Here is a 16189-nt window from a genome sequence, read left to right as displayed (position 1 = left end):
TATGGAATTTTGAAACTTCCACATCATTGCATTCCATTTTTATTTACAATTTGTACTTTGTCCCAACTTTTTTTGGAATCGGGGTTGTATAGTACAATAGAAAAGCGATTAACTAGCTACTAGGCTAGGTCCTAAAACTAAACTGGATACTATCATTCTAAATAACAAACTGTGCTGTACCATTTTAAAAAGCATTCAGTTGTATGAACGATCAGTTGACAACACACACACACACACACACACATGCACATGAAAGGCTCTAAGTGGTGCTGGTTCATGTGATCGGGATCCGATTCAATAAACTCCATCTCTGTCTGAGGGAATGGAAGCATTAATGACTTCCTCCTGAGCTCCATCTAATAAATGACAGCATTACATTTACCTCATCAGTCAGGCCTTTATGTGAATGAGCAGCATGGACAAAGTGTGTGTGTGTTCTGTGTGAATGTTTGTGTCTCAGTGTGTGTATCACGTATCAGCGTTTTAAATGTTGACTACACTGTAGGCACAATACCTACAGACTATGGTATAACCATGCTTGTGCGAGAGTAATCAGCGTTTGAGCACTTAGCAGCTGTGTGTGTGTGTGTGTGTGTGTGTGTGTGTGTGTGTGTGTGTGTGTGTGTGTCTCTACACAAGGGCAATATTACAGTAATAGGGCAGAGCCTGGCTGTAATGTATTAAGTGGAGCCACAGAGTCTGAGTCCAGCATATAGATGACATACCTCACCTCCTTTGTGCATCAGCATGCCTTCAGTCCAACCCGACACCCCACACACACACAAAGTGCTTTTCCAGACACACACACACACACACACACACACACACACACACACAGACTACGTATACATTATGTATGCTAACACCAACCACACACACACACACACACACACACGTCTTCATGTTAACAACTACCTTTTCACTAACGCTGACCTGTAATAGCCCCCAAGCATAACTACGTCACCATTTGTTTACCATAATGCATTGTGAGGGATAGCCAGGGTCGGTAGTTGAGCGATATGATGGATGTCAGATTAATTTTATGCGAGAGGAGCGATTTTGCCGTGCTCTTGTGGAAGACAATGAAATTGGTGATTTAAAGAGATGGATAACATGTTGAGGGTTTAGAGCAGGAAAATCAGAATCCAAATCAAGCTTGGTGAGAAGGTAAGAGTCCAGACCGAGTTTACCACACTGTACAACATCATCATCAAATCTCAGAATGTCTTATTTCCGAGGACACATATTGCACCAGCTAAACTTTATCGAGAAAACAAATCTATCTGAATGTCAGGAATGGGCGCAGAGCAGCATTCTTGCGGGGGATTCATGGGCGAATAATGGTCCGAGTGATAAATGAGTGATTAGTTCAATTAAATTTGATATCAGGAAACATTACAAAAAAAAAAAAAAAACTTTGGAAAGTTGCTGTATCATGTTCAGTATAAGTGCATTTTCTTCAATAAATGTTGCTAGTGAGATACACTGAACATTATACACACCCAAAAGAGAGCCCTTCGTGGTTCGGGAGTTTTATCGGTCTGGCTGCCGAGTGCTTCGGCACATTGAGAGGCAAAGGCCGAAGAATGCTTCTGTATTTTACAGGCTTTGGAATATCGCAAGTTTCAGATGATGAACAGTGTCGATTCTTATAATCTTCCGTAGCCGAAGGCCGTTCTGCAGACCATGGAAATATTGCTGGTCACAGTTTAAGTACGTCTTTATCCCACCAGAGAAATGTAAGCGACAAAACACTTGTACATTTCGATTCAGTTTGAAGATTTTCATTGTGGATGAAACTTATCCATTTCTTTCTTCTCTTCTTCTCGAGTGGCAGCTGATAAAAGCTCAAATTACAGTACCAGTCAAAAGTTTGGAAACACCTTCAAATTCAATGTTTTTATGTATTTATTTTTCCCTACATTGTAAATTAATACTGAAGTCATCCAGACTATGCAGCAACACGTAAGGAATTATTCAGTAAACTTTAAAATGTTAATCAAAGCAAAATATGTTTTTGATTCTTCAAAGTAGGCACCTTTTGCTTTGATTACAGCTTTGCACACTCTTGACGTTCTTTCAGTCAGCTTCATGAGGTAATCACTCAAAATGGTTTTCCAACAGTCTTGAAGGAGTCTGAGCACTCGTTGGTTGCTTTGCCTTCACCCTGCGGTCCAACTCATCCCAAACTTTTTCGGACTGACTGATCTTCATTTCTTAAAGTAATGATGGACTGTCGTTTTTCTTTACTTAGTTGAGTAGTTCTTGGCATAATATGGATTAGAACAGTACTCAAATAGGGCCATTCACTGTATACCAACTCTACCTCTTCACAACACAACTGATGGTCTCAAACACATTAAGAGGTCAAGAAATTCAAGAAATTAACTCGACAAGGCACAGCTGTAAACTGAAAGCCATTCCAGGTGACTACCTCGTAAAGCTGACTGAGAAAACGCCAAGATGTGCAAAGCTGTCATCTAAACAAAAGGTGCCTACTTTGAAGAATCTAAAATATAAAACATATTCTGGTTTGATTAACACTTTTTTGTTTACCAAATAATTCCATATATATTTCTTCATAATGTCGAAGACTTTAGTATTAATCTACAATTCAGAAAATTTTAAAATAATGAAAAACCACTGAATTAGAGGCGTTTCTAAACTTTTGACTGGTACTGTAGGTGTTCCCTTTGCTGTGGAGACACAGTAAGGCACGCAGCAATTCACTTTAGGCATGATTAAAACCGCTTAGACAGAACAATGCAACGTTTAACAAAGGTGAAAGTAAACAATACGGTGGAGCTGACCCTGAGTATCGCCCATAATGCATTGCGATGAACAAGCAATGACGTAGTTATGGGTTAGGGTTATTACCGCCGTACTGTATGTACACATTTAAGCTCCCCAGACAAAAAAAAAAAATTGTTCCATGAGTCATTTCTTCTCTAATGCCTGGCTGTTTCCAGGTGGCACCGGTGTGTTGTGATGATTCCTGAGCACTCTAGTCCACGCTTCCACTGAGTGGGTGCAATTCAGCTTGATACTATGGTCGATTTCAGTCTTTATCCTGCTGTTTGACCCAAATAATCCCAAGTTATTTTCAAAGTATTGCCGTGTTTCATCATGCTCATCCAACATGTCTCACACATATTTTACCCTGTGCACCTTACAGTGTCCGCGTTGGTCAAAAAACTGACCATCAACTTTGACACTGAATTACATTTATCCGGCTGAATGAGCATTTCCATGTTATCCAATAAGGAGCTGCTATTAATAGATGTGAGACTTGTGTTTAAAAAAAAAAAAACTACACTATAGTGAAAGTAAAAAGTTTGTGAACCCCTTGGAATTTTCTATATTTATGTCTAATTCCCATATAAAACATGGTCATATCTTCATGTAAGTCACAATAATGAACAAAGACAGTCCGATAACTAAAGATGCACAGATTTTCAAAGAATGTTTGACCATACTGAATAAATAATTCAAACTGTGAAACTGAAGGTTGGAAAAAGTAAGTGAACCCTAAGCTAATGACTTTTTAAAAAGCTCATTGCAGTCAGAATTTAGCACACCTAGGTTCCATTTAATGAAACGAGTTCAGAGATATGGCCTAGAATTACTTTGATTGATAAAAACCCCTGAAAAGTTTGAGTTTGAACTTTTGACAAGAAGCATATCCAGATGGGAATCATGCCTCGCACAAAAGAGCTATCTGAAGACCTAAGGTCAAGAATTGTTAACTTGCATAAGGCTGGAAAGGGTTACAAAGTCATCTCAAAGATTTTAGGAATTCATCAGTCTACTGTCAGGCAAGTTGTTTATAAATGGAGACGATTAGGTATTGTGGCTGCTCTGCCTAGAAGCGGGCGCCCCGCCAAGATGACCCCAAGAGCACAACGCAAAATCATTTATAAGGTAAAGAAGAACCCTATAGTGACAGCAAAAGACTTGAAGATGTCATTAGAGCTGGCTAACATCTCTGTTCATGATTCAACGATACGCAAAACATTGAACAAGAAAGGAGTCCATGGCAGGACACCAAGAAGGAAGCCACTGCTGTCAAAAAAGAACATTGCTGCACGCCTGAATTTTGCAAAAGAGCACTTGGACACTACAATGGTACTGGGAAAATGTTTTGTGGAGTGATGAAACCAAAATTGAACTATTTGGGAGGAACAAGCAGAACTCCATTTGGCGTAAAAAGGGCACTGCATGTCAACATCAAAACATCATCTCTACAGTAAAGTATGCTGGAGGGAACATCATGATTTGGGCCTGCTTTGCTGCGTCAGGGCCTGGACAGCTTGCCATCAGTGAGGGGAAAATGAATTCCCAAATTTATCAACAAATTCTCCAGGATAACGTGAGGGTGTCTGTCCATCAACTGAAGCTCGGAAGAGGCTGGGTGATGCATCAGGACAATGACCCCAAACATCGCAGCAAATCCACAGCGCAATGGTTTCAGAAGAACAAAATCCGCCTTTTGGAGTGGCCTAGTCAGAGCCCAGATCTCAATCCTATTGAGATGCTGTGGAATAACTTGAAGACATCCATACACAGAAGACAACCCAAGAATATGGAAGAGTTAAGGCAGTTCTGCAGGGAAAAATGGGCTAAAATTCCCCCTGCACAATGTGCAGGTCTGATCTGCAGTTACAGGAAGTGCCTGGTTGAGGTCATTGCTGCCAAAGGAGGATCAACCAGTTATTAAATCCAAAGGTTCACTTACTTTTTCCACTACTACTGTGAATGTTGAATGCATTTGTATAATAAAGTCATGAAAAAGTAGAATTTTTTGACTTAAACTCATTGTGTACATCAGTACCGGTGACTTGGATGAAGATCAGATCACTTTTTATTCCCAATTCATGCAGAAAACCAGATAATTCCAAAGGGTTCACATACTTTTTACTATGACTGTATATGGCCAAATGTTTGTGGACACCCAAGCATCACGGCCATGTGTGCTTTTTGAACATCTCATTCCAGATTCAGTCCCTGTTTGCTGTTATAGTAACCTCCACTCTTCCATGAAGGCTTTCCACTAGATTTTGGAGCATAGCTATGTGGATTTGTGATCATTCAGTGACAAGAGCATTAGTGAGATCAGACACTGATGTTGGGTGAGAAGGCCTGGGGTTCAATCAGTGTTCCAGTTCATCCTAAAAGTGTTCAGTTGAGTTGAGGTCAGGGTTCTGTGCAGGACACTGTGCTCTTCCACTCCAACCTTAACGCACCATATCTTCATGGAGCTCGCTTTGCGCACAAGGGCATTGTCGTGCTGGAACAAGTTTAGGCCTCTTAGATCCAGTAAAGGGGAAATTGTAATTCTACAGCAAATACGGAAATAATATACGATTGTATGCTTCCAACTTTGTGGCAACAGTCTGGGGAAGAACAGCATATAGGTGAAATACGGTACTTTTGGCCATATATAGTACATTGAAATTTTAATGACATGGTGTATACCCGACTTCTTTTGTAGGCTTTTTCTCTTCCTGTGAAATATGACAAAGTGCTTTGCTGCACAGATGCATCTCTTCATAACATTCCTTGGCGAGACAGAGTTAATGTGAGTTAGTTACAGTTCACCTTCTTGGTTATGGACAGTGACAAGAGTCACCGTCTTCCGATTGTCATGGCAACATACATGAGGCGCTTTCAGACTGGAGGAAGTGTTTCATAGTTACATTACATTAGCAGATACTCTCTTATACAGAGCAACATACATCATACCCAGAGCTGCCTGGGGGGCAGGTGGGGGTTAGGTGCCTTGCTCAAGGGCACTTCAGCCATTCCTGCTTGGACCAGGGAATCAAACCAGCGACCTTTTGGTCCCAAAGCTGCTGCTCTAACCTTTAGGCCATGGCTTCCCCACTGAGCTCTATATAAAACCTGGAGAGCTCAGAGCCTATTCCCTGCTGTAGAGATGACTGAAGCCATCTGGCTGCCATATTACCACTCCCATTGCGTGTATTTGGTTTGTGTGTTAAACCATGGTATCCGATCAAATTTGTCCCAAGAAAAATACCTCCTGACTTTTTTTCCCCCACTTTCATCACCTCCTCTTATTTTCTCAACTTTACCCACATTCCTTACATATCTTTATAGCGCTCCGCTTCACTGTTGTTTTTTTCCTTTTCCAGTTCAGTCTCTGATCATTTATTTTTAACAGCTCTTTTTTACTATAATTATTTTTACAGAGATTTCAGTTTCTCTTATACAGTGTACCTTTCTCTTTCATACATTTTTTCTTCCTTTATATAAAAGGAAGAAGAAATGTATGAAAGAGAAAGATATCATATTATACTATATATATAACATTATAACATAAATATCTACTTATTTTATATTATAATATTTTATATTTAGTTATATTATATCTCAATACTCACAGGTGAAATGTCCGTCCACAACCTTTGACCTGATGATTTGTACAGTTCACTGCTGCACATGTAGGTGTTTTTCTTCTAAGTTTTCTCACCGGCTACATAAATGACTTGTCTAATTTTGTGTAGCCTCCAGTAGCCTAAATCAACCTTTCTCAACCGGGGTGCCGCGGCACCCTGGGGTGCCGTCTGGCTTCGTTAGGGGTGCCATCAAAAAATTATATATTCTAACATTGAAATAAATAAAATTAAAATTCCAAAAAACTCAAGTTAGACTAATGCAGATCATTGCTGCCTCATGCATCATCAAAATTTGTCTCATGGCCCCCTTTCCCAGGTCACATCATCACTGCCGGGGTCAGCGTATGGTCAGCGTGACTGCGTATATTTTATATGGGGGTGCCTTGAGAATTTGCATACTTCTGAAGGGTGCCGTGACTGAAAAAAGGTCGAGAAACACTGGCCTAAATGACCGTTCTGCTCCACAGTGGGAGTGGTAAGATGGCGGCCAGCTGGCTTCACTCTGACAAGCCTATGAGCTCTCCAGATTTTATAAAGAGCCCAGTGCCCCCCCCATAGTTCTTAGAACTGTTGGAGGAAGTTCCCCTTTTTTTTTGTGTGTGTCCAGACTGTAGGAACTGAGGACGATCGTAGTTCTTGGAACGCTGTTTTGAGGGACTCTTTTAGCTCCTGCTTCAGGGTAGGTACTCTTCCAGCATAAGAGGAACTATGAGTGACATAAGTATACACTGGTTGAACATGAGCTAATGCAGTGCTGGCAGCCACCATTAAAAAAATAATAATAATAAAAAAATCTGTGTAAAACATTAGCCTTGTAAACAACAGCTCTGAGCATTAGCACTAAAAATGAAGGGAAAAAAATAACCACAGACAAATGGACCAACAGAGAAGTCCAGGCTTTATCGAGCCGATATGTGATGGAGGAAATCCAGCATGATTTTGCTGCATCGAAGCAAAATATAAAAAACACTTCACTAGCATTTCCTACGAACATCACGCGAGCAATCCGGCTTACGTCACTTCAGCATTCCTACTGGTGATGTGAATACATTACATTACATTAATGGTATTTAGTAGACGCTCTTATCCAGAGCTATATACAACATAGAGCAGCCTGGGGAGCAGTTGGGGGTTAGGTGCCTTGCTCAAGGGCACTTCAGCCATTCCTGCTGGTTCAGGGAATCGAATCGGTGATCTTTTGGTCCCAAAGTTGCTTTTCTAACCATTAGGCAAACACAAAGAAAAAAAAATCCTTGAAGGTACGTAGTTCTCGGGGAGATCCCTAATGGGTAGTCCCTCTCAATAAGTCCCTGTTTGGTCTGAAAGCACTTATGCACACTCCCGTTCTAGTCTGGAGGATCCATTACATCTTTTTTGAAATACTGTTAGCTAAAGTTGTTCTCCCCGTGTCTGTGTGGGTTTCTTCCGGGTGCTCCGGTTTCCCCCACAGTCCAAAGGCATGCAGGTTAGGCTAATTGGTGGCTCTAAATTGACCGTAGGTGTGAATGTGAATGGTTGTTTGTTTCTATGTGTCAGCCCTGTGATGATCTGGTGTACCCCGCCTCTCGCCCATAGTCAGCTGGGATAGGCTCCAGCTTGCCCGTGACCCTGCACAGGATAAGCGGTTACAGATAATGGATGGATGGATGCTAGCTAAAGTTACTAAACCACACCATCTAGTGTTACACACTGGAAATGCATTTACTTAATGTAGTTTGACAACTCGAGGACTTAAAAAAAGAATGCAAAAGAAAATACAAGGAAATCCCACAGGTAATTTGCACCAAGGATGTGATTAATGTTTTGTCCAGGGTCTGAGGTACTTTATGCTAAACTGGTAGCTATAGTAACTATAAACTGGTAGCGTAATCACGGTGATTCGATTCCTATTCTGTTAAAAACATCCCTGTGCATCATGCCGTCTCCGATTCAGCGAGGTTTTTGTGCGATTGTGTGAACTGCAGAAGAAGTTTGATGTGTTCTGGATATCTGGAGAAAATAATTGCTAAATGGGATCCGCAAAATGTTTTAAAGTAGACCTTTATATCACAGTCACTCACTGCTCTGTGTTCTCTGCGCGCTGAAGATTTTTGTGAAACAGAAATATTGATTTCTCTTTGATTAATGTGTGTGCAAGTGCTCTGAAAGAACTATTAACACAAGAACGAAGAACAAATTATCCACTTGAAAACAGCCCGAGAATGATATTTTGGGCAAAACAAACCCTCCGAGACCGATACAGCTGAATTAGTGGCTGATGAATAAACAAGCCACAGTGTTAGTGATGTCCCTCAGCGCCACTGCTGATCTACTCAGCTGCAGTGTGTTTCGAGTTATGTTCAATTCTGTGATGGTTAAATTAAGTATCTATATGTGTTTTCCTTCATGCTGATCAAGGGTTATGCTTTCCTAAGTGTTAATTGCGCCCCCTTGTGGAGAATCTTCAGCCTGCTCAGTGTAAATCGGATACATCAGGTCCTTTACTTTGCTTTTTACTTCATTCGCTTTCATGAGACAGCTACAGATTACTGATTAGGTTCACACGAGGACCCGAGTACGTGATACTAATGATCAGGTTCGTGTCTTTCCTAATGTCCCAAAACAAGAATTTCACCCGTAGACCTTAACACAGGCATGTGAATGGAACCGTGTATATATTTATACTTTTTTTTTTTTTACCGTATCTCCAGCTTTAACAGAAACGGCCACGACGGTCCCAGGCATCGGAGATCTCAGGATGCTGCTGGAGTCTTCTGGAACCTTCTCAGGCATGTGCTTACTGAGGGACGCTGCCAGCTTACTCAACACACGCACCTTAAACTGAACACACAGACACAACATACAAGAAGCTGGACACAGAGAATTTTCCAAAAATTCACAATAAAATTTTCCTGCTGAAGTGACTGAAAAGTTTCTCTAAAATTTCGAAAATCACACAGAATGTCTTTGGGGGATTTATATTTTTGATCTCGTGGAACTGCTTGACATGGAATGGAGGACCAAATACTGCTTTATCTAAATAAACAAACAAATAAAAGAAAAAGAAATGGAACAAAAAATGTAGATGCTAATAAGTTGGAACGTCATCTCGTCTGAAAAAAATGAAAGAAAAATAATAAACAAAATTAAATTTAAATAAATAGAAGAAAAATGTACAAATTAATAAACCGAGTCAGCATGACAAAAAAACCAAAAAACTCAATCAAAATTTATTTTAAATAAATAGGATAGAAAATGTAGAAGATTGAACAGTCTGTATCTCAGGGTAAATAAAAATAAATAAATATAAATAAATCTGAAATGTAGAAATTAAAACAATTTAAACTGTCAGCATGTCAGAAAAAAAATAAAACGTAAATAATTAGGACAGAAGTGGACAAATTGTTCAACATTTTGATATTCAAATCCTATCACGACACAGTCTAGGTCAAAGAAATAAAATTAGAAAGGAAATTAAATTGAAATAAAAATGGGATAGAAATTAAGAAATTATTACATAATTGTGAGCAACATGTCAGAAAAAAAAATAAACAGAATTTTAAAGAATAAGACGGAAAGGGAAATTAATAAATAATTTGGATAGTCAGCATCTCTTTCTCACACACACCCCCTAATTAATAACATGGCTCCTGCTCACTCCAGAAGTGACCCTGCACTCCTCTCTCACACTACAGTGCTCCCGTGTGCCAGTAGATGGCACTCACCTCATTCACACAACACACACACACACAGGAGAGGCTCAGGCAGAGAACACACTGATTCAATTAGACTCAGAACAACTCAGCTCTCCATACTCAGAGTATATGAAAAGTTCTCTCTCTCTCTCACACACACACACACACACACACACACACACACACACACACACACACAGCTAAGAACACTGCACATAGTCGTCATTAACGGAGAGCTATTAGCTATAATATGCTGCAGAGAGGGCGAGAGAGAACTTTTCAACTACTCTGAAATTTCAGAGTTTTTAGACCCACGTTCCGCATACTCATTTACTCGTTTTTTATTTCCCAAAACTACTCACACTTAATGTTCAGGGATGTGTGGCCTTCTGCATTTCAGCACTGAATATCCACCATTTGACTTTTTCCCTCCCAACCCTGATTCCAAAAAGTTGGGACATTGTGTAAACTGTAAATAGAAACAGAATGTGAAGCTTTGCAAATCATGGAAACCCTATATTTCATTGAAAATAGTACAAAGACAACATATCAAATGTTGAAACCGATAAATAAATAAATATATATATATATATATATATATATATATATATATATATATATGGGCGGCACGGTGGTGTAGTGGTTAGCGCTGTCGCCTCACAGCAAGAAGGTCCGGGTTCGAGCCCCGTGGCCGGCGAGAGCCTTTCTGTGCGGAGTTTGCATGTTCTCCCCGTGTCCGCGTGGGTTTCCTCCGGGTGCTCCGGTTTCCCCCACAGTCCAAAGACATGCAGGTTAGGTTAACTGGTGACTCTAAATTGACCGTAGGTGTGAATGTGAGTGTGAATGGTTGTCTGTGTCTATGTGTCAGCCCTGTGATGACTTGGTGACTTGTCCAGGGTGTACCCCGCCTTTCGCCCGTAGTCAGCTGGGATAGGCTCCAGCTTGCCTGCGACCCTGTAGAAGGATAAAGCGGCTAGAGATAATGAGATGAGATGAGATATATATATATATATATATATATATATATATATACACACAGCAACATGTTTGGAAAAAAGTTGGGACAGGGGTATGTTTACCACAGAGTTGCATCACCTCTACTTTTAACAACACTGTAAATAAATATTTGGGAACTGAGGAGACCAATCGCTGTAGTTTTGAAACTGATACAGGAGTTCAGTTGCTTAACAGTTCGGGTCTTTTTTGTCGTATTATGCGCTTCGTAATGCACCAAATGTTTTCAAATGAGTGACAGGTCTGGATGTATTACAACTGCATGGCTCTGTAGTAAAAGAGTCCAGGTGCTAAACTGGCCTGCCTGCACTCCAGCCCTGTCACTCACTGAAAACATTTGTTGCGTTATGAAGCGCAAAATATGACAAAAAAAAAAAAAAAGACCAGAACTGTTGAGAAACTGAACTCCTGTATCAGTTTCAAAACTACAGCAATTGGTCTCCTCAGTTCCCAGACATTTACAGAGTGTTGTTAAAAGCACAGGTGATGTAACACAGTGGTAAACATGCCCCTGTCCCAAATTTTTTGAAAAATGTTGCTGGCACTAAATTTAAAATGAGTATACAGTGGGGAAAATAAGTATTTGATACACTGCCGATTTTGCAAGTTTTCCCACTTACAAAGAATGGAGAGGTCTGTAATTTTTATTGTAGGTGCACTTCAACTGTGAGAGACAGAATCTAAAAAAAAAAATCCAGAAAATCACATTGTATGATTTTTAAATAATTAATTTGCATTTTATTGCATGAAATAAGTATTTGATACAATAGAAAAACAGAACTTAATATTTGGTACAGAAACCCTTTGTTTACAATTACAGAGCTCAGATGTTTCCTGTAGTTCTTGTACAAGTTTGCACACACTGCAGCAGGGATTTTGGCCCACTCCTCCATACAGATCTTCTCCAGATCTTACAGGTTTCAGGGCTGTCAGTGGGCAACACGGAGTTTCAGCTCTCTCCAAAGACTTTCTATTGGGTTCAGGTCTAGAGACTGGCTAGGCCACTCCAGGACCTTGAAATGCTTCTTACAGAGCCACTCCTTGGTTGCCCTGGCTGTGTGTTTCGGGTCACTGTCATGCTGGAAGACCCAGCCACGACCCATCTTCAATGCTTTTACTGAGGGCAGGAGGTTGTTGCCCAAAATCTCGCGATACATGGCCCCATCCAACCTCCCCTCAATACGGTGCAGTTGTCCTGTCCCCTTTGCAGAAAAGCACCCCCAAAGTATGATGTTTCCACCCCCATGCTTCACAGTTGGGATGGTGTGCTTGGGGTTGTACTCATCCTTCTTCTTCCTCCAAACACGGCAAGTGGAGTTTATACCAAAAAGCTCTACTTTGGTCTCATCTGACTACATGACCTTCTCCCATGCCTCCTCTGGATTATCCAGATGGTCACTGGCAAACTTCAGACGGGCCTGGACATGTGCTGGCTTGAGCAGGGGGACCTTCCGCGCACTGCAGGATTTTAATCCATGATGGCGTAGTGTGTTATTAATGGTAATCTTTGAGACTGTGGTCCCAGCTCTCTTCAGGTCATTGACTAGGTCCTCCCATGTAGTTCTGGGCTGATCCCTCACCTTTCTCATGATCATTGATACCCCACGAGGCGAGCTCTTGCATGGAGTCCCAGACCGAGGGAGATTGACTGTCATCTTGAGTTTCTTCCATTTTCTAATAATTGCGCCAACAGTTGTTGCCTTCTCACCAAGCTGCTTGCCTATTGCCCTGTAGCTCATCCCAGCTTTGTGCAGGTCTACAATTTTGTCCCTGGTGTCCTTAGACAGCTCTTTGGTCTTGCCCATAGTGGAGAGGTTGGAGTCTGATTGATTGAGTGTGTGGACAGGTGTCTTTTATACAAGTAACGAGTTCAAACAGGTGCAATTAATACAGGTAATGAGTGGAGAATAGGAGAGCTTCTTAAAGAAAAACTAACAGGTCTGTGAGAGCCAGAATTCTTGCTGGTTGGTAGGTGCTCAAATACTTATTTCATGCAATAAAATGCAAATTAGGGCGGCACGGTGGTGTAGTGGTTAGCGCTGTCGCCTCACAGCAAGAAGGTCTGGGTTCGAGCCCCGGGGCCGACGAGGGCCTTTCTGTGTGGAGTTTGCATGTTCTCCCCGTGTCTGCGTGGGTTTCCTCCGGGTGCTCCGGTTTCCCCCACAGTCCAAAGACATGCAGGTTAGGTTAACTGGTGACTCTAAATTGAGCGTAGGTGTGAATGTGAGTGTGAATGGTTGTCTGTGTCTATGTGTCAGCCCTGTGATGACCTGGCGACTTGTCCAGGGTGTACCCCGCCTTTCACCCGTAGTCAGCTGGGATAGGCTCCAGCTTGCCTGCGACCCTGTAGAACAGGATAAAGCGGCTAAAGATAATGAGACGAAATGAGAAAATGCAAATTAATTATTTAAAAATCATACATTGTGATTTTCTGGATTTTTTTTTTAAAGATTCTGTCTCTCGCAGTTGAAGTGTACCTACGATAAAAATTACAGACCTCTCCATTCTTTTAAGTGGGAAAACATGCAAAATCGGCAGTGTATCAAATACTTATTTTCCCCACTGTATGTCTTTCAAAAAAACAAAATTTCTCAGTTTCAACATTGACGTTGTTTTTGTACTATTTTCAATTAAATATAGGGTTTCCATAATTGGCAATTCTTCACATTCTGTTTATTGACCTTTTGCACAACGTTCCACCTTCTTTGGAAACGAGGTTGTAAAAATGAAGCAAATTATTACATTTACACTTTTATTGTTGTTTATTATGACCGGTGTTTCTCTTCATGCGAAAAGAAAACCTTCCTAAAACCTGTTTCTTTACGATTCAGTCCTCCTGAGGAAATGATCTGAATGCACAGGCTGGAAATGATCACTTCTTGTACTGTTAGGGTGTCATAAAATATAAGAGCCAATCAGATTATAGTATACAAATGAAGTTCATGAAGCACGAAGTTCCCAGGGGAATGAGGTGAGGTGCATCTAATTTGCATTTTCATAAGATTTAGGGACGGGGGGTAAAATTGTAGGCGTTTCGGTGCCCTTAAACCTTTTTTGGTTGTAGTCTTATAGCATACTATGTGAAATGTTCTAGAGGCCAAACCACATCATCATCATCATCATCATACTAGTGAAACAAATAGACAGACAAACAAAATCAAATCAATCTTTCATTTTCACATTTCTATGTGACAATTTTATTTTATTTCTTCTTTTTTTTGGATAAAGCAGTATTTTGTCCTTCCAACCTAAAACAATTCTTCAAGATAAAATAAAACAAATGAATTCAAAATAAAATATATTCGAGGTGAATTTTAAGGACTTTTTAAGCACCTGATATACTGAACAAAGTTGCCAAAATAAAATCTAAATCTCCGATGCGTTTCCGTCAGCTACTCATTAGTGAAGAGTTTGAAGAGGAGCACAAAAAAAAGTCAACAAAATGGCAGTAATGCAGAGACGAAAACACACTCTCTGAATCATCACTTGTTCTTAAAAATCTGTTCGCAGCCCCTGTTAGCACATCACAGACAAAACCTTTTAGGATATTTGTGGAAATTTATACAAGTTCTCAGTCTAGTGAATGGAAATGACCCCAGACAGACAACACAAGCTGTTTATCTGTTAATACTTGTATATGTTAATACTTAATTTATCTAGAAGTTTTCTCTACTTTCTATTCTCTGTTTATCCTGTAATGATGCTGCTGGGGGCGGCACAGTGGTGTAGTGGTTAGTGCTGTCGCCTCACAGCAAGAAGGTCCGGGTTCGAGCCCCATGGCCAGCGAGGGCCTTTCTGTGTGGAGTTTGCATGTTCTCCCCGTGTCCGCGTGGGTTTCCTCCGGGTGCTCCGGTTTCCCCCACAGTCCAAAGACATGCAGGTTAGCTTAACTGGTGACTCTAAATTGACCGTGAGTGTGAATGGTTGTCTGTGTCTATGTGTCAGCCCTGTGATGACCTGGCGACTTGTCCAGGGTGTACCCCGCCTCTCGCCCGTAGTCAGCTGGGATAGGCTCCAGCTTGCCTGCGACCCTGTAGAACAGGATAAAGCGGCTAGAGATAATGAGATGATGCTGCTGGGATTTTTATTTCCCTAAGGGAACTCTCCCAAAAGGATCGATAAAGTTCTTTCTTTCTTACTTTCTTTCTATCTATCAATCTATGCAGGCCTTTAAGAAACTATGCTGACCCTGAGTGCTGTGTGTGTGTGTGTGTGTGTGTGTGTGTGTGTGTGTGTGTGTGTGTGTGTGTATATAGAGTGAGTCCACACGCGGTCTCCACTGGCACTGATGTCATCCCCTAATGAGGCTAATTTTAGCTGCGAGTTTGACATGCTCTCGTTAATCACAGCTCTTAGAGAAACATCCGGAAGGTTCTTATGGGGAGGGAAGTGCCCTATTTTTCATAAATTCAACTGAGGAAGTCTTGCATCGTCCTGTATGACAGGTCACGCAAGGTCATAAAGTTAGAGACCTCCAATTGACCGCTGGGTCACGGTTCCTGCACTCGAGCAGTAGTTGATTTGAAATTAGGATGACACGACGCTCCTGTCAAGGCACAAACATCACATCACAATAACGGATGATGGTTCGTGACGCACGGTTTTAATTTTGTTTTATTCAGAAATATTACAAAACGAAACCAAGAAATGATCTACATTTGTTACTCTGAGGGTTGATGTTATAAAATCGGTACCCTGTGGGTCCATGTGGCTCCTGCTTATAAATAAAATTGTTTTCTGATCCCATGCCCAAACCGTAAATATAGCATATATACATGTTCTCAATTAGACTCGCCTCATATCTCTTGCAAGCATCACCAAGCTGTGAGCAGCAGAAGGGCTCGTAGTATTTTGGTTACCAATTTTGTTTACTGTATTTTGTTCAAAATACAGTGCTGTGAACTAGATCTAGTTTCAAAATAGTAAGAAAGCACTTGTTCATGAATTGTCTTAGAAGCATTATTTAGTACTAATGAGCATGTTTTGTTTCACTAGTGTAAAGACTCTAAAATGAAAAATAAAATAAAAAAATTAAAGTGAATAGCAGAAGTTTGACCAATTATACAGTGTCTTGCAAAAGTATTC

The 16189-nt window shown here is 40.8% G+C and overlaps 1 protein-coding gene across 1 annotated transcript in view; it reads right to left on the bottom strand.

Annotated features, from left to right (window-relative positions):
- pcca (propionyl-CoA carboxylase subunit alpha) overlaps positions 1-16189 on the bottom strand; it is a 152709-nt gene that overhangs the window by 9680 nt on the left and 126840 nt on the right. The window contains exon 21 of the mRNA XM_060898942.1: positions 9096-9236. Within this exon, the coding sequence (XP_060754925.1) occupies positions 9096-9236 (141 nt within the window). The remainder of the gene's footprint in view (positions 1-9095; positions 9237-16189) is intronic.

Source organism: Neoarius graeffei, chromosome 18, assembly GCF_027579695.1.
Source record: "Neoarius graeffei isolate fNeoGra1 chromosome 18, fNeoGra1.pri, whole genome shotgun sequence".
Classification (NCBI taxonomy): domain Eukaryota; kingdom Metazoa; phylum Chordata; class Actinopteri; order Siluriformes; family Ariidae; genus Neoarius; species Neoarius graeffei.
Note: the sequence above shows the minus strand (reverse complement) of the source record. Positions and strands in the feature narration are given on the sequence as shown.